Genomic DNA, 25928 nt, shown 5'->3' on the forward strand with positions numbered 1-25928 from the left:
TGTCATAACTGTATGACTTTCCAAATGAATATAGGCACAGATACATATATATATTTCTGTACACACAATGCATAAATATATGTGTGTGTATTTATATATACGTATATATGAAAGAAAGGCTCAGAATTTCCTGTGCTTTTGCATCACAGGCTCAAGGGAGTTGAAAGGAAAGGTGTGGCAGACTACAACTGGAACTTCCTGAAATACTGACTGAACTTCCATACATGATTCTCTGACTTCCTTGAGGAAGAGTAACAAAGCAGGCTTTACAGACAGTCATTTTTAAGTGCACCCAAGCACTGAAATTATTGTGAATTTAAGTAACTGACTTCATCTTCAGCATGATAATTAGCAGATCTACGTAAAGGCAGGGAAAACAACATTTTTTTAAAAATATTGATGCAACTCTTGTGTTCATTCCCATTGAAGTATGCAAGACATTACAAAATCACTCCACAGTCTCCAAGATAACATGAGAAACAATGATGCAATATTTTTCTAAACTGGAGATCATGAGAGATTGTCTTTTAAACTCAAAAATTTATGGTTTTTTTATATTTTCAAAATTAATAATTTCTGACAGTTGCATTGCACGTGGGATCTTTCAGAACTGAAATACTTCTTAACCTTCTTCATCCTTATCCCAAGATAGCAAATAGCCAGCAGTCAACCCACATAGTTCACAAATGAAAAAGAAAGTTATCAATCCTTGTCCTGAATTAGGATAGACTGTGATGAGACTCTGAGTCTTCCACATTCAAGCCAAGTGTCCTAATCAATACAGGGTGGCTCTCCCTAGATCCATAGTTCTTCACTAAGGTAAATTTATTTTTGAAAATTGTCTAAAACATTAATACTCTTCCTATAGGTGAATAATGCTTACCTAAAAATTCATCAGTGGGACTGTTCAGCAATACCTGAAGGGTTCAATAAAAGTTATTTTTATACCTCTGCCCTTTGCTTCCATTCTTAGTGAAATTTTAGATGATGCGTGTGTCTCATTTTTCTCACCGCAAAATATTTAGCTTTTCCACATTCTAGAGAAAAACTACAAACTAAACTGTGAAAAAAAAGAATCAGGGATGCTGGGAAAAACATTTAATATTACCTACACTTAGCTTCTTTATTCTATTTTAATTCTATCTGAGGTCATCACTGATTCCTACACTATACAAAAACAATATCCAGATTTACCATTATCTTCAATGGAAAAATTAAAGGCAAGTCCAGATGTTAACATTTACTTACTCATCTATTTGACAGACACATGTTTCCACCTCTTTCAGTGCAGCTTGTAATTTGAATAGCAATTTTTGATAGACATCTTGTGTTTCTAAATCTTCTTCTTTTAAGAGGTACCTCAGACCGTGGCCCTCTTGCTGGCCAAGAGACTGTCCTGAAGGGGCAGCCATAGTAGTAATGGTATGCTGGACATAAATCATGGGATTCAGTTTACCTAGGAATAATTCAAAAAGATGACATCATCATCTCTTTTTCAAAATACATTTTGAAGCTAGTAAAATACCTAGCAAATATTAAAATATTTTCCTGCTTAAAACTTCACGAATTATTTAATTTTGCATTTTATTTGCATATCAAAGCAAAGCTATTTAGGAAAAAGTTATTGTGAAATTATGACTAGCCTTTATTATGCTTTAAAATAAACCAAGGTTTCAAAAGTAGGGTGATTTCACAAAAGCTTGTCCTTAATTTTCCTATTTGGGCCATAAACCTAAACCTTTTAAGACTATAAATCAGAAGCACTGGAAACAGTTTTTACAAGTTCAACTGACTTACCTTGATCAGTGTTTTTATTTTCCTTTTCATGGGAAGAATGTTTCCTGCTATCTAACTGTACACCAAAGGCACTACCAAGGGAAGTTGAGGTCTTAGGGTAAGACACTTCCATGACATTGATATGGCAATTGGTTGGACAGAAATCACTGCTGTGAAGTGGTGAAATCTTTGACTTAGCTTGTTTGAAGGTAGGCCAAGCTCTGTTTTTTAATACTCTTGAAAACTAGAAGTGAGAAAGAAAATCAAATTTTGATTAGTAGCTCTTCATGTGTCAGCACTTGGCTGACAATACTTGGGTACCTGACTAGAAAACAAAAGCTTAAAATATTTCAGCCATCCATGAATTAAGGTGTCCTGACTTCATAGTTTCTAGTTTTCTCTACAAAGGAGAGAAAAATATTTTTCATTTTATACTTTTAAGGGGTTGTTTTTTGAAGTATTTTAAAATGTAAATAGGTTTGTAAAAAAGCTATATACTTTATTTCCCATGGAACATAATAAAAAACTAAGTATCTTTCTTAGAGAGAGAAAGTCTGGTACTGCTTTATGATCCAGTGGTCTACTGCATGTGACATTTATAAACACCTGCTGACAAAGATGTCAATGTCTTGCAAAAAATTATGAAATTTTTGTCTGAAGCTATAATCAAGAGAGAATTGGAAACTATTTCATATTCAGGAAGGATGAAGTCCTCTCTAACAATATCCTGGGCTACATTAGGAGAAGCATTGCCCACAGGTTGAGGGAGGTAATCCTGTTCCTCTCCTCAGCATCTGATGTACTGAGTCCAAATCTGGGCTTCCCATAAATAGACACGGGCATACTGGAGATAGCCCAGTGAAGGGCCACTAAGATGATTAAGGGACTGGAGCATCTCTGCCATGAGGAAAGGCTGAGAGAGCTGGGAGCCTTCAGCTTGGAGAAGAGGAAGCTCAGGTGGAACCCATCAGTGCATACTAATACCTGATGGGAGGGTGCAAAGAGGATGGAGCCAGGCTGTTTCCAGCAGTGCCCAGTGCCAGGACCAGACGCAATGGTCACAAACTGAAACCTGGAAGGTTCCCTCTGAACATCAGGAAACACTTTTTCACTGTGAGGGTGATCATGCACACGTTGCCCAGAGAGGTTTTTGGATCTTCCTCCTTGAAGATGATTCTGGGCAACCATCTCTAGGTGGCCCTGTTTGAGCAGGGCTGGCTGGACAAGACCTCCAGAGGTCTCTTCCAACCTCAACCATTCTTGTATTTTGAGTGATTCTAGGAAGCTGATAAACACTAGTACATAAAAACTGCAAACACCACATTTTTCAGACTTTCCTATCTACCATCTCTTCTTCCCCTGCCATATATCAGCTCAGAAATGAAGGATGGCGTTTTTTCCTCTCTGTTTTATATTTTAATTCTAATATAGTGCTTAGCCACACCCCCTTCACTCTAACATCTGAAATTTTGTGCAGAGTCCTGGACAGGCTTAACAGTTTTTTCTTTTTTAAGATGAAAAAATGTCAACCCAAAATGGTGAACACTGAACTGTACTAAATCTGGACACTCAGAAAATACACCTACTTCAGAATCACAAAAGTCATGAGATCAACCTCTTCCATCAGCAAAGAGCCTTGTCAGTCACAAGTAGAATTTTTGTCAACATGTGTCCTTTTCAGTGCAGTTTTTTGCTAGGACAGAGTTTTTTTCTGGCAAGATGTAATCAGTTCCAAGTCCCTGGTATTTTAATCACAGTGTCTCTCCAGTCAAAATATTACACAGACCTACCTCAGCTATGGACCATAAGAATATTTTCAAAGTTAACTTGCAAAGTTTCTTCATTAATAAATGTCAGTACAAATTCAATCAGTCAAAACACTTCAGTTGAACAAAGGCACATCCCTTCTGTGAAGTAACACTTTCTTGTGCAGGGACTTAAATTTCTGTTTATTTTGGTGCCATATTACTTCAGCCTGATGAAGTTTTGATGGGTTAATTACATTTAAATCTTTAGATCACAACAAGATCTGGAAAGTTACAAGAAACCCAATTATGGAATTGTTCAAAGTCTGAAGAATGTACAAATTGTTAAGAAGGGCACTAAGGACATTCGACGATGAAAATGTTTCTGCAAGCTGTACATATTTCACATCTCGATCTCCCACACATCCTGCTCCAGAGAGACCAAATGCCTGGCTATGATTTAATCAGGTCATAAGTCAGGACCAAAATTCTTTTCATATATGTGTTGAGAAACATCTGGGACTCATGGCACTGGACTCGAGGTCTATTAGGAGCAAAATGTTCTGATAATAATAATAGTAGGGACTGCAGAAATCTAAAAGGCTTCTATTTATATAATTCAAACTTTCACAGTGAAACCAGGAGCCAAGCTGGGCTCAGGCCCTCCGAAATTCTCCTGTAACTATGGTTACCTTTACCTTGCCAAGAAAACCACGTATCTATTCCTGCAATTCACTGCATTACTAATTGTCATTAAAAGCTATAACTGTGAAATGACTGATTTTTTAGTAGATGAGCTTGAAAGTGCAGTTTGTATCACCAATATCTGCTTCTAGACAATGTGAGAACTACATAAACTTCCCTGAGGCTGTTCGCTTCACATCCAGCAAACACAACAAAGTTTCATTTACTGTCTTGGCCTCCTGTAGAGAGACCATGTATCATTGTCAAATTTTTTAGCTACAGAAAATGTATAAACCACCTACGTGTTACTTCAACTCTAATTCCTAATGTGAAAACTAATGAATTTCATTTTTAGAAATGTATTTTGATTTTTAACCAATCTGGAAACACGAAGGTTTGTAATTCAGCAAACAACAGAGAGATTGGATGTTTGCCAGTGCAGTATCAGAATCTTTTTAATGTTTCCATTAATTCAACTCCATTTGTTCCATTCCTTGCCAGAGAGCACCCTAAAAAGTCTTTGACAAGCTGCTTTTTGACCTTCATCCTACTGAAGCTAAAGATATTCCTAACATTTCTCCCTACTTTTTCCTTGAAAAATAAGAAAACACTATCCACTCTTTTCCATGTACCTTTTAGAAATGTGTGAAGTTTCTATATTCAACTTGCTTTTCCTTTCCCTTTTTCTTTTCAATTTTTTGTGTATTAACTCTCAGAACAGACTAGTTTGTAAATGTCACAACTCAGATCCCCAAATGAACTGAGACAGGGTACAGACAGTTCTTTGGAGCCATTTTGAGCCTACTTCAAAATAATACCACACTCCACAAAATTAGGTTATCTGAGAGAGGAATGAGGAGTCTGGATAAGAAAATAAGTTTGCACTAACAAAATGGCAAATGGTTTATTCATTTATGCCCTGCTTGCTTAAACAACTACAGAGAAATACAGTGGCAGAGGTCGTAGTCTGGGTTATTTATTCATTCACATATCATTAATTTAGATCTCAAGCATATGAAAGTCGGCACCCTCTTCATTTTTCCATGCTATAATGCTTTATTAGCCGAAGTCAATCTAATAATTTACAGAGATGTTATTATCAACAGTCATGCTAGAAAAAGTCACACGAATTTGAAGGGCAAAAAAGATGAATAAAAGAGTAACAATTTGGTATTTCAAACTAAGATGCACTAGAAGGAAAAAAACAATTCTGTTATTGCTTCATTTTTGGTTAACATCTGCAAATTCACTGGAGTATTGGTTTAAGACATGTACAAGAATGATGGGCCTTCTGTGGAAATATGCAATTGATTGTATCTACAAATGAACACAGCAAACAGGAAAAGATACAAAACTACACAATGTCTAGAAAATAAAGAGCATAGTTTGAAAACAATTGAAGCAACTAGTCAGTTAAGGCATTCACACCTCAAAATAGCTAAACTTTCAGCCACATTTTTTGCCATTGCAATAGACATTTTGAAGAGTTATTCAAACTGTATCACATTCCCCAGTTTTTCCCTTAAAACTAAAGACATGCCGGTCATACCTTCTTATAACTAGAGATTCTTCTGTAAATATGCTCAATTTTCTCACTGCAAATGACACTGAATTTACTTTGAAGCTCGGTGGGGATCACTTCATTTAAGGAATTGAGGCTGTTGCAATTCTGCACAAAATGTTCATCACTTTTTGCCAGTGCTTCAAGAATCTAAGATAATAAAAGCAGTACATTAAGAACTTAAGTTGACTAAAATTTCCCTTACTTAACCCCTTACTAATCATCTCTTACAATTAAAGCTGAAAAGCCTGATAATCAGTTGCCTTTTAACATTACACTCATTGGTGCATAACAACAATGAATTAAACCTGGGAAGCAAAGAGGTTTCTTTAAATCCTGCAAAGTTATACCTGTAAGTACTTTTATTTGGCTTCTCATGACATTGTCTGATAATGGATTTGCTACTAATTTCCTCCTAATGTAACTACTATGGCTCCTCTGAAATACATTATCTGCTGTATTTTCTTGATCAGCACATATTATGTAAAGCTGATTAATTAATTCTTTACTTGTAGGAAAGCTTCAGTCTGGCAGTATAAGCAATACTAACACATTGAAAAAGCATACAAGAAAACTGGGTGTTATCCTCACATTTATTCTGCATGCAAAACCAGGAAATAAGGTACAGAATAAGCTGTAATACCCAGCAAAGACTGAAGTCTTGCTATGATGGAAATAGCACCAGCAAATGATGGTGAGAGAAAAATAAACAAAAGGCATGTTGAAGAGATGAGGGTAGTATATAGTGCTTTTTTATTGAGTTAGAGTTGTATTTCAGGCATTGAAATCCACTGTGCTATGGATCTTGGAAGGTGCCTATTTCTGGCTGTGTCCAGCTCTGGAGATGTGTTTGAAAAACACACCCAAAATAACTTTCTTACAACAGGACACGAAATCCAGATTGAGGCAAAGCACTTAAATAAGAAAAGTATCTCTTTAGAGATACTTAAAGAAAACCAACCAAACAACACATACAGTACTAATCCATCATAGGATTTATCCGATTTATCACAGAATATGCCGAGTTGGAAGGGATCCACAAGGATCATCAAGTCCAGCTCTTGGCCCTGCACAGTACCATCCCCAAAAGTCACACCATGTGCCCTGTCTGTTATTCAGTTCTGCTACAGCTCATTGTTATCCTATTCACCATCAAAGACATAAGATACGATTTATAAGCTTCACAATAGAAAAAAAAATAAGAAACAGAAATTTTGGAGTGCAAAACCTGAAGTTTTCAAGAAGTCAGAGATTATAAATTACTAGATTCTATGAGAATATTTTTCTCAGGTCTCCACCAGGTGAATCAAGGAAAGCCTTTAACTCTTCTGTTATCATGTTGAGTTACTGCATTAAAATACTCCAGTCACTTTGGTCACACTTTTAAGCTTCCTTTATGTCAGGTTTAATTAATAAGACAAGTTTAAATAATTTAAGTGGAGTTTTTTTTGCAGCTGTACTTTCCAACAATTGCATTCTGCAGCACAGCTTTGGATAGTTTCTCATCTTAATAGTTAACATACATTTGTACAGTATAGGAAAGCAGTCCAGAATTAATTCATTCCCCTACTCCATGTGATGCAGAATACAGTTGTTTAAAAATGCAGAACAACAATAAATACACAGCAAAAAAAGATGCATATGGAGAGAAGCATAAGACCACACTGAACACAGAGAGAAGTTTATGTTTAGAGCATTTCAAAACATTAGCAGACAGTTATATGGGATAAGTACCACTAAAAGTCCCCTTATTGTCTTTTGAGTTGAGACCTGATTTTTCTATCAGTGAACCTTTTGTAGTCATTTAGATCACTATCACCTGATACAAACTTAATATTAACCCAAAATTGACACATTACTTCTCCTTTATTGTTTGTAATAACTTTGAAGTATTTAAATAGCCAGCCTAAACACTAAAGGGGATGACACTGCACTATTTAAGGCCAGAATCAGTGTGCTGGAAATACCTCTTTACTTAACAACTTCATATACAACAAGGGAAAAATATTTCTTAAGCAGTTAAGAAATAACACCTTAAATACTTTATATGAAATTGCAACTACAGCAAGAATTAACATCTTTCAGGCCACTCATTTGAATCATTGACTAGACCAGCTTTAGCAAATCTCACGATGTAGTGTAAGAAGTAACTCCCTTCAAAACACCACAGAGATTAAGATGACCAATTATAAGGTATTAGATGAAATACACATAATACTAAGGATAAAAAAAAGACACATGTTGCTCCATTGGTATTAAGCATAGTAAGAATTAACACATACAAAAATGGCTTCATACCTTTGCAGTCAAGCTAAAAAATCCCTTTGGTTCAACCATTTTTTCCAAGACGTGGCACTTTATTCCAGCTGTGCTGTCATACTCATAAACCACTCCATACTCCAGGTGAACATTGTCAACAGTCAGACTGACATGATCTTTCTTCCCATCAATTATTGCCATAGTGTTAAATTTGTCAATTACCTCTACAATAAACAAAGTAACACATATCAGTTGACAAGTGATGGCCATTATATAAACTAAAATGGACACAGGTAAACATTCTAGAAACAGGTACGTTCTGATCATTATATTTTAAAAAGTTCATAAAAAAACCTGGCTACCAGCTGAATGATTTCAAAATTGGACCACCAGTAGGTTTATAGATGCTAAAATATTGGACTGCAAAACAGGCAGGAGTCTTTCTTTACAAACAGTTATTGAAGGGGACTAATTCAATGTCCAGAGACATTAAAAAAGCCTCAAAAGAGGGAAAACTGAGAATTTCTAAATAAACTAGAAGAAAACTACCACGAAAAGTGTCAATATTCAGAAATGAAACCACAATATCTGCATTTATGCAGAGAACATTATACAGTTCACATGCTAACTGACTCTTTAATTACCAAGATGTATAAGAATGCAGTTTTATCTAAATGTTAATTGCCTGAAAACAATCTGAAGGATAGCTGTTCTGTTATTTCTCATGCAGTAATGACTAACGTATCTATATTGCCATAAATGATTACTAGTGGTGAAAATAAATCAGGTAATTCCTAGGATTATGTATCTAACAAATGAAAATGGAACAGATTTTCCCCAAAGTGTTCACAGAAGCTTTTTCTCTAAATGGGAAAGATAATAATTTTCAGAGAGTATCATGATAAATTTACGTGTTTAGAAAACGTAAGAAAGGAAATCCTTATGCAAAACACATCTTAACGGTCTGCTCAAAATTTCTTCTCTGAAAACAAACTCACTGCCTACATTTTCCTTGCTACTACACCAACACTCTGAGCAACAACAAAATCCAGCAAGCATCACATACCTTCCACTTTGCAGTCAAAGGCATCGCCTCCATCATCTCCAGAGGGTTTGGTGTTTGTTTTCTGAAGATCCTCCTGTGCACTTTCAATGCTGTTGTAAACCCACTGTATAGAATCTTGCTAAAAATAACAACAAAAAAAGACAGCTAGGAAAAGCTTTGCAAGTGCAATTGATAGCAACTGTTTCAGCAGGAAACAGCTGCTTTAATTCCCTGATTATTATCAGCTTTACTGCCTTCCGAGGTCTAAGTTAAAAAAAATAAAACTGAAAATTACAGAGAATTTTGGCATTCTGTAACACCATTCACAGAATTTTGGCAAGTTGTTTCTTATTTCAGAGTCTACTGACATAAGACACTATGAAATCTGTGACAGTATGACATCCCATCGTTTTCGCACCTCTGACAAAAATAATTTAAGATATTTCAAATCAAACAGCAAACTGAAAAATATTTAAGACAAGAAATTGTGAAAAAAATTAGGAGAACCAATTTTTTGCCTTGCTAAATCTGCTGTACATCCATGAATCTGCTGGAAAATACTATGAAATATCAACCAATGATAGAGTATGTCCAGTTAATCTATTTCCCATGTTTCAGTGGCACAAAAAACGTACACTACAGCCTTCATAACTTGTAATTGCCTTTACTACACTTATTTTCCTACATGTTTTTTATTTTTCCCCCAGATTCGCAAACCCACCGAAAAGAACAGAACAACAGGGTCCAAAAATCCACCATCTCATGTGACTGAGTGACACATGAGCACAAGAATGGTGGCTTACATGGGCCATACAACCTATGAAGAAGCCACGTGTATGCCTTACATCTTGTCCTCCCCAGCCTGTTACTCAGTCACGTGTCCATCACACCCTTGTGGAAGGGTCTATCAAGTATGGCATCTCCAGGCTACTCTTCTTTGTCCCTCAGATTTCAAAAAAATCTTGTCAATCACTCCCTCTCCAACAGCTACAGTAGAATAAATGACATGATTATGACAAATCTGAATTCAGAGACTTTAAAAAGAAGTTTGTATAAGAATTCAAAGTTAAGCAAGGACAGCAAAACTTTAGGCTGAAAGTTAAAAATCTTCACGAAAAGTGTCAAACACATGCAATTATCCTTTGCTAATATACAACATTCAGCTGCTATCTTTATCCAATTAATCATATACAACTACATTTTTGTATGATTAAGGAACTGTTTCTCTCTAGGTTTCCTAGATTCATCTATACCTTGCTTTTCACTCAATGGCACTGAAATATTCTAATAAGAAAGATTAAATTTCAGAGTTCTCTGTTGATTGTTGGAAGATCCTGTGCAGAAGCTGATCAAAAGGAACACTTCTGAAGCCCACACTTCTTTGCAGGTACCCCTGAAAAGCTTGCTGCTTATTTATGGATTCTAACAGGTTTGCTTGGCAGCATCAAGATGGCCATGCAATCTCTAATAGGAAATACTACACTACTTAAACTGGAAGTCCTTCTTTCAAAAGTTAACACAATCTAATGCATCATGACTTGGAGCAATGTTCTTCAAAAGCATTACGGAGGAACAAACTAAGCATAAAACCAATACATCGTGGTTAGTATCGCTGTAAATAAATTTTAATTCCAAGATGTAAAATGTGCTCTCAATTTCCTTTATCCAGAAAAGATAGAAAGAAGACAAACATTGTCCAACAGAGGTTACACAGTTATTCACACAGCAAGAATCTGACATGAAACTTCATGCTTCAGACAAGCAGAAGATTCCTCACCCTGAGAAGCAGAAGATACAAGAAACAGAAAAAGATCCCTTTTCAATTATGCAATTGGCAACCTCAGGAGAGACTGCAATCTTTGTGTTAATTAAATGATAGACTAATGCACTGTAATTAAAAAATAGGAGAAATCCATAATCATCTTCCAAATAATTAAAGAAAAACCCTAAATTTCTGATAAGGAAATGAAATTTTAGCTGTCTTGATACCAGTGGGAATACTACCATTTATTTCAGTCTAGACAGTTCTCCAACAGTTTTTGATAGCACTATGTCCTGATTTGTCAGTCTGGAGAATTTCAGTTATCTGTGATCTGCTGAATTTTGATCAGCTACTTTTTAAGATTGAAATAAATACTCTGTATAGGAAAAACTCCAAGTTATTATACAAGTGGATTAAAAAAAACAAAGTAATTCTTCATGTCAAGGCATTTACGCCAGCTAACATTAATCAATCCTCTTTGCGTGTCACTAATATACATAGGAAGTCTACAGTTACACGGAGAGAACACAACTGCTATAAAGAATTTATCTTTTATTCCAGCCAATTTTATACTAGTGCACAAAATATCCTCTCTTTACTAGAGTGCATCTTTCTTTAAAGAATAGGTGAACTTGATCTTGATATGCCGTGTAACAACTTCAATTCTGTATTAGCATTTAAACACAAACATCCAGACAACATTTTCATAAAGACTGTATTTGTATGATGTAGTTCTAACTACATAATTCTTATATCTATGCAGTAGGTGTGGGAAAAGGATTTCACTCTTGATTTTAATTGGTTTTTTCTCCTCAGTTAACACGTACTGGCAGAGTTTGTGAAGTTAATTAATGATATTAGTTCACAGTTTATGAAAAATTTGCAGGGACTTGGAATAATTACGTTCTAGAATCCAGCTGGTTTTGTTTCTCTTCCTTAAATTTGTGTCTTGGAAGCCTGAGCTTTTCTCTTAAACTAATATGAAAAAGATAATAAAATTTGCATGCTTATATTAACAAAAGAAAAAAAAGGAACTTTTGAGTTCTTCAATGTCTGTTAATTCCCAAGATTGGAATGTAATGGGAACTCAGACCTTTATAGATGGTGTATGTGCACTCTGCTCTCTGTGTGCTGAAGTGTTACAAAATTCTGGAAGAAGATTAGCATTTTGCATTTCATTCTCCTGCTGCTGAGCAGGCAGCAAGCTGTGTGATTCCTCTCCATCAAGATGAGAATATATCTCATAAGGCTTTCTGCATAGGCCTGCAGAAATACTTGAAATAATCCTTTAAAAATACCATATAAAAATTATCTATAAGATTAGATTTATTTCAGTGCAGAAATTAAACAGACCTTGAACATCAACAATACATCGAGCAATCTTCAGCTTTTATATTTCAGCTGGCTTCCCTTTAGTTTTATTCCCACTCCTTTCCCCTCACCCCACTCAAACACAACAGATATGTGGACAGAGATAAACACCACACCGTTTACTTTGACCAAAAAAAGAAACTTAGAAGAAAACATGCAAGGGTGAGTCGTACCTGCATTGGCCGCCTGTACTTCCTGCACGCTGTGACATGAGCAATAACACTTGCATGAGTCTCTTTGCTGACATTAATTCCATTCACTTTGATTATGCACTGGCCAGGATGGAGACCTGCCGCAGCTGCCACTGTTCCTATTAATAAAAATATACACAGTTAACAAACTTATTTGCCTAAACATCTCCTTTAAAGTTTACAGTCCAAAAAGCCTCTTTTGTTTTTTTTATCAAAACCTGTTCTCAGTGATTCTTACATACTTCCCCGACCACATGTGCTTCTGTAGTCAGCTGGACTCCAAGAAAATGGAGTTCACCAGCAGATGATTCCATAAAAAGAGACCAAACAATTTTCTAAAGGCTGTTTTATAAAACAACAAATGCTGATAAGTAATATGAAAATATTAAAATTTGTCTTAAAGAAAATCTGTCTTAAAGAAAAGGACTTCAAAAGGATAAAATGGCTCTAGCTTGAAAGTCACTAAGTATTTAGTGACTACTTAGACTACTTGTATTCTGAATTCTTTTATATGAACCAAGCTTATGATCTTCTTGATTAATTCAGGTGCTTAAATTTTACATACAAAACAGAAGCTTTCTGACAATTCATAAAGAAGAATCAGAGCATACTAGATTTTCATGGTAAACATTAAGTGAAATATCCAAATCCAAAGACATTTCCAAGGATATTGTTCTTATTTTCATCTTTCCTACCAACACAATTATGGCAGAGTGCCTTCCAGCTTTAAGTCAAAATACACAGAGATAATTAAGTAGAATATCTCAAATTTAAATATCGAGAGGGGAGATGGAGGGGTACAACACAACACCAAAACAAAACATTCTCTTAAAATAACATAAAATATATGGTTTGGTGATTTATTTTCACAGTGGAATAACCACCTTGGGAAAATCTTCTAGCCACTGAATAGGCACTACAAAAATAGCAGCTCTCTCCAGGTCTTTTCAGTGTGACTCAAACCCGCACCTGAAAGACAGCCTGATAGAGTATGACCTTAGTTCCAGCTACCTGAACATTTGCCCTCTAATGTCTCTCTTGATGCTGCCATAGAGGTGCAAGAAAGTAAAAATCTATTGCCTAGAGACTGCCAGACTGCTAGATGCTATGAAAGAAAAGGCAAGACTGAATTTGCAGAGTTGACAAATGGAAAAGTTTGTCGCAACTTCATGACTTGTCAGTTGGGCATATTTGACAAGGAAATACTTGCAGAATATACCTGAATTTCCCTCGTTTTAGGAACTATCACTATTAGATGATAGCTGCATTTTAAATCTAATAAAAAAGAAAGTCACTGGAAATTACACTAATACCAGCTATTGCTATCTCCCCTCCCTCCAAAAAGCAACGTAAAAATAAATATCTAAATAGGCCTTATCAAATATCTTTCTTAAAAAAAAATAATCTCTCTTCAAAATACCCCAAGGTCCCAATTCAGCAAAGTATTTAAGCATATGCTTAAAATCTTTCAGATTTAGCAAACCACACAAGCAAGCACTTGCATATTGTTGAGGCTAATTGGAATAAAGTATGTACTTAATGAATAAGGATAGGCAGTTGAATTGAGATCCAGGTGCAGAAATAATTATCACAGCAGCTCAACAGTCTGTAGTTTATTAGTCTTTCTCTTGAAAATCTAATTTCTGACATCACAGCCTAGAAAAAAGTCATCAAACTCTGTTCAAATCTGGCTGTTTTGCAGATCAGTTCACTTAAAATTCCTCAGTTACAAAGGCAGGAGGGGGTAAAAGGACACAACTCTCCCACAATAGCTGAAAATACAGTTCGTTTGCTCTAGCATTAATAATATGAGACAGCAACAGAGAATGCTTCAGCTTCTTTTATCACAAGTCAAAAATGTATTCAAAAACATATTGGGTTAGGAACTCCAAGCATTTGACGATCACATCCCAAAATGGACAAAACAGTATTTACATGAAACATCTGCAATTACTAAGACAGACTAGGTCACTAGCAGTCTTGAAGAGATTTTTGAAAAGTGCATTTTCAGAACATTGCACAAACAAATGGCCACCTAAAAAAACGTAGTGCTCAGGAAGTGACTGGTTCCCAATAACCAAGCATTGGAGAAAGTGATTTCACATTCATCAGCTATTCCTTAATCTGTAAAGAATGCACAGCTCTAACTTAACTTTCATACATCGGTATAAGTACATACCAAAAAAGAAGGTGGAAGATCTATCCAAAGTTTACAGAGTATAAGAACACAAAATAACCATATTTGGGTTTATTTAATATTGCTACTTTGGGTGAAAAACATCTAAGCTGCATCAGTAGACCTAATTTTGATTTATTTCAACCAAGCCATTTAGATGTTAAATGCATATTTACCAGTAACATTGACAGCTCTTACAGCTTACCTCTCCCAACAGCATGGACAACTGATGGGCCAAAGCCCCGGATTTGGAATCCAAGTCCATCTGCAGAGTCAGGAATCTTCACTGTCCTGATACAAGGAAAGATTGAATATGAATGTAGCAAAAGGTAGCATATTGTTACTCAAGATAAAAGTGGACAGCTACAAGCAGATTACAAGAGTGTAAGACTCCACACTTTTATTAATTCACAGTTTCAGATTCTGCACCATTCATATTCCAGATACAGTACACGTATCTGTCTCAGCAAGCTGAGACAGAGAAAAATATCTATTTCACAGGGTAATTCAATATACCGATTACAACCAAAACACCACCACAGCTTCAAAATTCCTGCCAAAGGGTCTGGCATTTGGTTAAGTTGCCACAGCACAGCAACACTAAAAGCCCTAGGAAGGCAGTCAGTCTCTCAACCAAGAGGACAGAGCCTGGGGACCACAGAGCATGGCAGGCCTGGTCAGATGAGCTGCAGAAGACTTCAGAGCCTAAATCCATATTGTAATTTGTTAACTTCTAAGTGTCTACTCAGTGAATTTTCTTGAAAAAATGTTTTGTTGCAGTTTTTCTGAGCAGCAGTACTGAGATTTGTAAAGCAAGAATCATCTACTGCTGTTCATATGACTTGTAAGCACACTGTGCTATGCTCCTGCTTGGTCTACACCTACTGAAAAACACAGTTCTGAGACACAAAATTCGCATCTACTCCTTAAAATTAAGCCCTGAGCTCACTCAAAGTAAGCTAGCTTACCCACATGATATCAGCTCAGGATCTAGAAAAAGCAACACAGTTGCATTAGCCCTTATCAGAGCTAGTTAAGTCAGGCATAACAGTGCACTGATTCAACTTTGAAGTTTTTCCTTCCAGAGCCAGTTCCATTATTATTTCAGAGATGTTTGCCCTGAGCTCCATTTGCTATTGCAAAAGCAAACAAATTCAAAGTGATTTGGAGTGTAACAAACTTGATTTACAGGCAGTTTTGACTACTATAATTGCATAATTTCTTGCATTTCTTTTTTTTCCCTAGTATACATAATGTTAAGCATTTGGAGATGATTATCATCAGAGGAGATCCAAAACTCACCAAAGTCTACAATTTCTTTAAAATATTAGAATATTATTGAGATTAATACATTTTCATATGAAATATTTTTGTAAGTATAGCATCATTTAATGTCATCATGGCTAGGCTTTGTGAATGAATATTTGGGAATTATTTAATGTACTTACATATTAATAAATGTTGATACAATTGATATGCATTCTGAAACTGCTTTGTGAACATGTTAATGAACTATGAAAGACCATCACTGGCAGTTTGGGCTAAGAATTTAGGAGAGAACTATCTTTTCTGACAAAACAGTTGTGCTAGCAGCAGGTACTGACAAACAGCAGGCAGCACTGAGAAACAGATTCTTCAGCTCCTGTGAGCTCCTCATTCTTTCAAACTTGAAATTTACCCACAAGTTCTGTCAGAAATTAAACTAAGGTCTACGCTAAAGAAAGGCCAAGATATGCCTTATATGCTTTCTACAACACTATGTTCAACTGGTTTGGGTGAATTTTTTATTGTGATTTTTGTCTGGCTGGGGGAGGGGGTGGGGTGGTGGTGTTGGACTATCAGTACAGATGAGCATCTTTATGCCATTTTTCTTTCTTTGCTCTTTTCCCCTTTCTGGGTGCCGTTCTCAAGACACCATTGCTTATTAACAGGAGAAGTACATCTCCATTCTACCACTGAACCAAAGGGAGGCACTCTGTATATGCTATCTGGTTAAAGAGCATGGCTCTTCTTTACTCTGCAAATTTTGATCAAAATTACTCCTGACCAGTGTTTCTTAGGTCTCCTCCTTCTTTGTTATGTATAAACTATCAATAACTGCATTAACTTTATAAATACACATATTTGATGAATGCACACATTAGGCCTCACTTTGTATTTCTTTTACATAACAAAACTTGCATTTAGGTAGGAATGGTCAAACCTGTGTACAGAAATGCATCTGTTACATAAAGATGAGGAACTGTTTACTTGTTCCTGCTGTTTACACAACCAGCACACATGCTGAAGGGACCCATTAGACCACAGTCTGACTATGCCAAACCAGCAATTAATCCCCAGACACAGGAACTTATCTAATACACAGCGTGAGAGATAAGTGATCAAAACTGTCCGTACAGTCAAGGACACTTCATTTGTACTTGCAATTCCTGCATGTATTCAAAGTGGCAGAGCTGAAGATCTAAAGTACTCATGTTTCACTTTTGCTGACTCACAAATATAATACAACAAAATCTAAGCAGATCAAATCGCTTGACTTTACAAAGTTAGTTCAGATACAGCATTTCAAATAACTTTACAATATTTCAAATATTTCAAATAATTCTCTCTGAAGTTCCACTGGTCCTTTAAAATTCACTTCAATTTTGTTTGTAAAATTTCCCCAAAGGAATGACAACTTACTCCCGTGGTTTAGTGCTCACAAGAACCCGCAGGGGCTTTCTGCTGTTTAAACAGGCTTTCAGGAAGCAATCCACTTCACTGAAGGGTCGCAGAAAAACCAGGTCACCATTAATGGCAAAGATTTTCTTCCCAACTTCCAAGCCTGCCATCTAGAAAACAATAACAGTTTATAACCACTAACATTATGTTTTCTTCTGCTGGCATGCAACCCCAGTAGCAATAATGACATGCACATTCACTTTACATTCTTTATGACTCCTTCATGTACCACACACAAAGGACTTATACACAAAATGTTTCTAAAACCAGTTAAACTGATGTGAAGGGTACAGTAAACACTCATTTTGAAGAGACATAAATACAAGACCTAGTCTTAATCAAGATTTTATGACAGTATTACAATACCAGTTAATACTTCTACTAATTAACACAACAGCTTTGATTGAGCCATTTATTTTATGACAATACTTAATTTGTTCATCCATCATTTTCCAAAGGAACTAAAGCTTCTTTTCATAAAGAAAGACCTAATTAAAATTTTAGTAAGTGAATATTTGTTAAGTTCCAAAACAAAACAGTTTTTAAACTTTGGTGTAACAAGAAAGGAATCACAACCAGTTGAACGACAGGAGTGGCTCAGGATATGCATTAAGCCTTAGCACCATCTGAGATCATGGCAGAATCTGACTGCTAGAAATCAACCTATATAGCTCTGTGGCTGAATTATATTATTGATTTGCTGTGTCTTTTTATAATTTAAATTTCTATTCCACCATGAGATTTAGAAAGCCTTGAAATCTAGGTGCAAATTTTTTTCTCTCACGAGACTCCTTCTTTATCTTTACATTTACAGACTCCTGTGCAGTTCAGTAAAATATGAATCTACCCGAAGAGCATCTAAAGCAATACCAACAAACAGGAAGACTGCAATTTATTCATTTAGATTCTCAAATTCTAGACTTTACATAAAGTTTGATACATCTTTTACTATGAAACACATCAACTGCAACTCCCAGACTGGCTCTATACTCATTTCATATTCTACCAAAAATGTTTACTACACTCAGGATTAATGTCATCACGGGAATATTATAAAATGCATAAAAATAAAATTATAAATTTTATATCACTCACTATGACAATTTAGCTGAGCAGAAAATAAGTGTTCATAATGGTCAGAGCAACATGTTAAACAAAAAAAACCCAACAAAACAAAACAAAGGAAAAAAAGGGAATAAGATTCATAAGCACAGCCTTCTTGGAAAGTTGTCACAGTTACCTTCTACCACTATAGACTTTCTTATCTGATGCACAAAACATACATCTGTGATCAAGTAAGTAAAACAGGAAAGATAATTTATAATACTCGATACCTCAGCATTTGATCCTTTCTCCACCACTTTAATAATTGGCACCTTATTTCTATCTTCTAAACCAAAACCATAGGTGCCTTCATTAGATTTAATCTGAAAAATAAAATTGTGTAAAATATTGTTCAGAAAGCCATTAAGAAAAGCTGAAGTATATCCTCATTAAATAAACAGTCCTAATTTATTGTCACTACAACCAATTTTTTTACTCATCAAAGCATACAATCACCGGGTTTCACTCACCAGTAATGACTTGGCTATGACATTTTCCACTACTTTCAGATCATGTTTCATGAGTCTGTGCTTCATATTTGATCCTTCCATTTCTTCATCCGCATAAAAACGGAACAGCAGTGGTTCATCCTTAAATTCACTTTTCTCTAGGACTGTGATAGAAAACCACACATCCTTTTTTAATTTTGAACTTTTGAATATCACGTCTTTCATAAGTCATAAAACACTGAACGTGAATACACATATTGAATGCTAGCAAAGTATTTTTGTGTGTGTGAATCTAGGGAAATCATTTAACATACGCAACAATTGTTATTTGGATCCATTACAGATAGGTATCACTAAGCTCATTTTTCAACTACATGTGGATTCCATCAAGTTGAGAAAGCTATTAGCTTGAAATCATTTTAGTAAAAATGCAAAGTGCAAGGTTTCTTCCTAAAAGGGATCTTAAAATATGATTTTTAAAATATGATTCTGCTGGGCAGCTGCTGAAGATGCTCACCACCAAGTTCTGGTACTCTCCATATGGTGAAGCATGCCAGGTTCAGTCTCAGAAATAGGTTTAGTGGAGATGAGGAAGCAAGCAGAACAGCAGATGGATGTAGTTTGTATGTTTAAAAGTCAAAGGAAAAAGAATTAACAATACCAGAGAGATGTTAATTCTCCCTCCTTCTCTAAACAGGATGATAAAAGCATTATTCCTTCTATAATTCCTTCTTCTTTTCATTTCAGTAAATGACCTACTGCTTTGATCCTTTCACTGAAATCTTGCCTTTGACGGTATTAAATGGGACCTTGTTCACATCATTTTTGGCGCTGCACACATCTCTGCTCTCCTCTCTCTTCTTTGTTCACTCCTAGCATTACGATTGTCTCATTTTCCTCCAGTTCACTTTCTCCTATTATCACCACTTCACTTTTTTGAAGTCATGCTCCTCCATACTTTATTCTTTCCCCCAAAAATGTCACACTTCTTTCTTATATGTATCCTAACTTTTTATTGTCTCATCTGTGCAAACATGTATTACCAGCTTAAAAAATTTCTTGCAAAGTGACTAATAAAACTACCTCAGCTAAATCCTTTAGAGTATGAATTCCTCAGCAGATGCTATAAAATTGGATATAATTTTCAGAGTACAAATAGCTAATTTTTTTCCTGATGACTGTGGCACAGGTCTCTTCAGTGATACAATAGAAGAATTTTCCATCTGTGCTGTAATATCTTTATCAGCACTTGCATTTTCTTCCAACTATGTAGATAACATTAAAAAGAAAGTAAGCATAGCTTGTACAGAATATATTTACTTACCATGGTGCATAAACCCATTATCACAAAGAGCTACACCAAATATCATAGCTTCCTCCCTCGTCCGGCAATCCCCCTGTTAAACCATAGAATAATTTTTTTAATATATTTTATTATAGCAGCAAAATGGAATCTGTGCACAATGGTATAATCTCACAGGGATGGCAATAGCTGTAGATTATATTTATCATCACCACTTTCATATATACATTTCTAGCATACGTACATAAAACAGAATATACATGTTTATCATACAATCAGAGAATAGTTTGGGTTGGAAGAGATCTTTACATGCTCTGACTCTTTACACTTTGAAATAAATAGGTAAAGACTGAAGTAACACTGCATACTCCATAAAAATTGAATGTAAGAGAATCTAAAAGTATCACAGTTTTAGACTTTTACTTTATGAAACTAGTGCGTGTTGACAGAGTGAACAGGATACCCTGTTCTTGCTTCTAGTTCCTTCAAAATAAAACAGTTGTTGACAGTAAATTAGTACTGATTTTTGTCCACCTAACTAGTAGTTTAGAGTTATGCAGAGCCTATTCCTTTCATTTTAAGCCAAGAACAGTGTTACATTCTGAATCATAAAGCTAAGTGTCATTAAAACATTTCAAGTTCAGTTGCACATAATGAAGATAAGCACAAAAAGAATTAACAGCACAGCTGCTGACAGATGATTGTGTTACTTTACCAGTGTAAGAGGATTACACTTACACACACTGTTCTAATAACTCTTACACAAAGTGTTTGCATGTTATTCTGCTTGATACATCGCTAGCTTTCAGATTAGAATTTAAATGCACAACATACATAAATCCAAATGTGTATACTTGCCTGTGCAATCAACCAATCTATGAATTTGTTAGCCATAACCACAGATTTGTAGGTTCTCAAGTGATAATCTTTATCCCTGTTCAAAACAATGCAAAACGATTTAGAAAAATCAAACAGAAACTCAAAAGAAACAGAAAAATACTTGTATTTTATAAACAAGTTAGTGCAAGCATGAATTGAGCATTTTATAATGGTTCAGAAGTTTCTTCTGGAGGAAAAAAGCTAATTAAACCTTTCAATGTAAACAGAAAGGTGGAGGCTGACTACATCTTACTTGGGTGACAATGGCACTGGAGTATAAAGGCAGGTGTGTTGTTACAGGTGTGACTCCCTAGACAAGGTAATACAGTGTAAGTGAAGGAGTATACTAACATATACAGTAAGCATATAAGCATATCCATCAGGACCTAGAAGGCTCTAGAAGCCTGTAAAAAAAGTCATATTGAACAGAGTTGGTAGTCACTTAAGGATTCAGTTATACTTTTTGTCTTGATAGCCTTTCAGTCTTATTTGATTACTCTCAAAAGACCAATCTTGAAGGGATGGATTAGGTTTCTACATTCAAACACAGTATCTTCAGATTATATACTACTTCCAAATGACTCTCTAAGGATTTCCCAATTGGACTCACCTAATTACTGGGGTAAACAGACTGTGAAGGCGACAGTACAGTCGTACACCCTGTTAAAGAGAAAGAGGTGGTGTTAACCCCATGTTCACATCACACAGTACGTAAGAGGCATGGGCACACTAAGGAAGCCTATACGTTGTAAATGCACTTCATTTACATGGTAAAAGAGTCTGTTCAAATTTTTATGTATTTTCATGTGCCAAAACTTAATCTTTCCAGATAACAGTATTGGTGAATAAATTATGAGAAAGCAAACATGTCCAGTCTAAACTAAGCTTCACTGAGACACATGCAAAAAGGATTAGCTTTAAGGTAGCACTAAATAATTCAGAAGGTTTGAAATAATTTGAAAGACAAGTATACAAAAAATAAAGCAATGTCTCCATGCATTAGGGTTGTCCTAAATACTGGTTGTTACTCTACACACAACTGAGTAATTAAAGTAAAAAATACTGTATTTCATTATATGGATCAATACTTCACTTATAAATTGAAATTATAACTAATCCATTTTAAAAATGCAAAATATTCAAAAATTAGAAATGTTTTCATGTAAAAAACAAAAAATTAAAACATTTGGAGTAGTTTAAGAAACCACCATCAGAAAATTGTATTTATAAAAGGAAAACACATTAGTATTACTTAGTGAACTAACAAAAAACAATTATGTTCACAGCATGCAAGAATAACAGTGTATAACAGTGTCAAATTAGATTCCATCATACTTTCCTCTGCCTGGTAGTTCAGTACTGAAGATTCCTCTAGATGCACCTTACATTAACAAGTGCCAGCAAAAAAGTGAACAACACTGTAATGTAATACTCAAATGCAGACGGTTTTGACTGACTCAAAATCATGAAAAATTTGAATATTAATGAGTTTAAAGGCAACTTTGATCAATCTTTTCATTATGCTCAGCAGCACAGATGTATAGCACTACCTACGTGTGTTTGAACATCTACATGACTATAGATTTACTACCTTGTTAAGGCACTAATAAAAGACATTCAGATTTAAGAAAAATTTAAAATCAGTTTCTTACTTATAGGTTCTTATCTATGAAAATGGACTGAAAAATACAACAGACTGAAACACCAGCTTCAGAATCCCCCACACAAACCTAGGCAATGCATCCTGCACATGAAACCACTGAATAATAACTATAACTAAACAACAGTAATCTTTCATTTTTTATTTAAAATGTATAACAAGAAACCAAAATCTTACAAATGGAAAACTGAATTTGATTGACACTGGGACTGGCAACTGTGAGGGGATGTTGTTTATTCCAGCATAATACTTTACATTATTTTTCAAGCAGAGCCTCAGTTTCTGATGTGTCCTTCCTAATAATAGCAACTATTTTATTCTGTACCTTGGAGATCACATCCTGCATCTCATTTCTAGGGTAGTATGTTCCATCATCATATCGGAATCTATATAGCATGTGTTCAGGTTTGAATTGGTGCTTATCTGTAACTAAATTAAAAAAAAAAAAGTATTGTTTGATTACTTTCTGAAGAAATCAACAAGAGAGAAAAAGGTCAGCATCATTTCCTCTAATAACAGCTCATTACAAAGCAACAGGTAGATTTCAGACAGGAAGGGCAGGAAGCCCAATTAGATCATCTGCTTTAAGTTCCTTTACGTCACTGGTGACAGTATTTCTTAGAACATTTAAGTAGTAAAGAAAAAAACAAACAATTTCAAGTCACGTGGCAAAGAATAAGGAAAACAGATAGGGAACAGTATGAAATTTAGGTACTCAAATCTTTCCAGTCTTCAGCGCTTTGCAAAACTTATCAACCAAATATCCAAATAAGACTACTTTTCCAACTATTCATATTATTCTCAAACATTATTTTCTGTCCTCATTCTTGCTGAGGCCAATCTTAAATGATGAGGTAAAGATATGAACCCTTCACAATACATTTGGCCAGTCCTGAACTGGGGAAAAAAAGGAGAGCGAATGTCTTCCCCTATATATAGATAGGCAGAGGTCATAAGTGCAAGAGACTGGCAATCATTACAAAGATTTTGATAATCTATTTCCCCAAAGACCCATGAAAAAAAATCTTAGCAAGTGGATTTCCAGCATTTCACAAGATTCCAGCAGCAGACCTCAAAACTTCAAGTGTTTTGTCAAAACAGTCATATCATAGGATACAAAACTTCTCCTGGGAAATAGTACTACTGCAAGTCTTTCCGAAAAACAGCTGATCCATTTGATGGCTGAGGACAGCATTAGGCACTAGCACCATCCTAGGATAACTTTTTTATTAATTATAGTTTTGCTTGCAGTTGTAAGCTTTAATTTTGAAACTAAATTTACATGTCATCAGTTGATAAAAAAGGGTAATGTAATGTCTTCATTAATCAGAGTAACACACCTGGCAACGTTAGGTGCAAGTGATTAAGCCATCATATATAATTCTCTCCCAAAAACTTAGTTAGGCATCATAAATTTTGTACGGTAAGGTGCCTTCTGTCTGTGTCATTTTTCATGCTTCTTCGAGCTCCTCACTATCTCCACACATCATCTGACACACAGATATAAAAACTGAACTTCATATATCAAATGGTTTCACTAGTGTCATGTGCAAGAGGAAAATAACTTCTCTACCCGCATTTGATATATCTACTAATAGGAAAGCCCAGGACACTATTCCAATTGCCTTGAACTGATGGTTCATGCTAAGGTGATTATCCAAAGTAATTTCCAAGCTTTTTACGCATCATACATCAGATACAGACTACAAAATTTTCACATATAATGCCCAACGTAAGTATCAAAATGGATTTTAACGGATTGTGACCATTTAACTCAGGGAAAAAAAAATATCTTCTAGTTCTGTAATTAAGAAAAAATTCTTGTGGTTGAAGAAAAAACATATTCCACTAGATTAACATGAATTAAGAGCTTTTATAACCACCAAATACTGAAAATAGAAAAATCACTAGGACAGTTTTGCCTAAGGCCAAGTTGTTCATTATTGTTCCACGGATGCACTGGGAGGGAACTGGGATCACAAAGCACCTTTCCTTTCTTGCGTGCCCATCATGAACAGAGCAGCCTATGCCCTCTGAGTACCACTCTGTCTTTGCAGTCCTGACTTACCACAGTGCACCAGAAACTAAGGCAGTAGCTCCACAGGTCTGGTACATCCTGAGTTTCAAACACTTAAGCTGATGAAAAGCTGTATTACCATTAAAATAAGAAAGCCCAAGTTGGTTTACCTATCACTTCCAACACTGTACCTACATTTATGCTGGGATACATATTTATATGGCACAGACGAAGAAAAAGGAACACATTTGGTCTTTTCATTTAGTTCTTTGCCAGTGTAATTTTAAATCACATCAGTACATCAGTCCAAGAAACTGTGCAGCCACAGAAATACTTATTCATTTTAAAACTCTCTGATATTCAGTTTATTTTTGTAACTACAAAGCTCCTTACTACCTTGAGACAAAGCTTCCATTTCTCATCATCACGAGCAAGTGACTGGACCAAGTATCTCAGCCCAGTGACAGATACAAGTAATTTCAGATATCACAGAATTCTACCAGGTGGATTTAAAATAGTAGCATAGCAAGATACAACAAGATTTTACCCCTTATACAAAGTGGAGGGGAAAAAAAAAGGAAAAGCCATAACTTTTCTACTTCCAAGAGTGCACACACCAGGAAGTAAAACAGTGCCCATCACAACATGGTTCTGTCATTGCTAGAATGAACTCCAGCTCAGTGACAATGACGGCCTCGTGAATATGCAAACTCTAACAAAGACCTCTACAATATTTGCAATGTAAATAACAGCCAAACTTTCTTTCTCCCTTGAACCCTCTGTGAAAACAGATGGTTCATTCAACTCTATTTTAAGAATGCTATTTTCAGTGAACCACAGCTGGATCCACTATTCAAAGTAGCATGTCTGGCTTACATCTCTATGCTGTAATATAATTACCCTTTTATCTCATGAAACTACACAATATTCATTTGATTCTGTATTGAGAAATTCTATGATTGCATTTAGGATATAAATTACAAGATCAGGAAAAGAATCTGGCAACTAAATGATTTCATTGAAAACAATTTCTCTGTGTGTAGTAAACATAATGGCATCTGACATTTGAATGATTGTGGAGGAAAGTCATGTAGACTGACATTAAAGAATTAAAGGCTACATGACCACTGATGAATAACCCTAATTTTTTTCCTCCTACTCTGCATGTGTTTAGAACACACACAGCTATGTGGCACTATGTTTCTTCCACTTTCTTTTCAGTCAA

At 35.4% G+C, this 25928-nt stretch overlaps 1 protein-coding gene across 4 annotated transcripts in view; it reads right to left on the reverse strand.

Annotated features, from left to right (window-relative positions):
• PREX2 (phosphatidylinositol-3,4,5-trisphosphate dependent Rac exchange factor 2) overlaps positions 1-25928 on the reverse strand; it is a 166070-nt gene that overhangs the window by 66539 nt on the left and 73603 nt on the right. For all 4 annotated transcript variants that reach the window (XM_032699591.1, XM_032699584.1, XM_032699597.1 and 1 more), the window contains 14 exons: positions 23012-23115; positions 21637-21686; positions 21006-21081; positions 20169-20241; positions 18866-19008; positions 18626-18718; positions 17253-17401; positions 14776-14861; positions 12377-12513; positions 9092-9209; positions 8065-8249; positions 5755-5916; positions 1798-2020; positions 1249-1456 (listed from right to left, as the gene is read on the reverse strand). In XM_032699591.1, the coding sequence (XP_032555482.1) occupies positions 1249-1456; positions 1798-2020; positions 5755-5916; positions 8065-8249; positions 9092-9209; positions 12377-12513; positions 14776-14861; positions 17253-17401; positions 18626-18718; positions 18866-19008; positions 20169-20241; positions 21006-21081; positions 21637-21686; positions 23012-23115 (1807 nt within the window). The remainder of the gene's footprint in view (positions 1-1248; positions 1457-1797; positions 2021-5754; positions 5917-8064; positions 8250-9091; positions 9210-12376; positions 12514-14775; positions 14862-17252; positions 17402-18625; positions 18719-18865; positions 19009-20168; positions 20242-21005; positions 21082-21636; positions 21687-23011; positions 23116-25928) is intronic.

Source organism: Chiroxiphia lanceolata, chromosome 1, assembly GCF_009829145.1.
Source record: "Chiroxiphia lanceolata isolate bChiLan1 chromosome 1, bChiLan1.pri, whole genome shotgun sequence".
Taxonomy (NCBI): domain Eukaryota; kingdom Metazoa; phylum Chordata; class Aves; order Passeriformes; family Pipridae; genus Chiroxiphia; species Chiroxiphia lanceolata.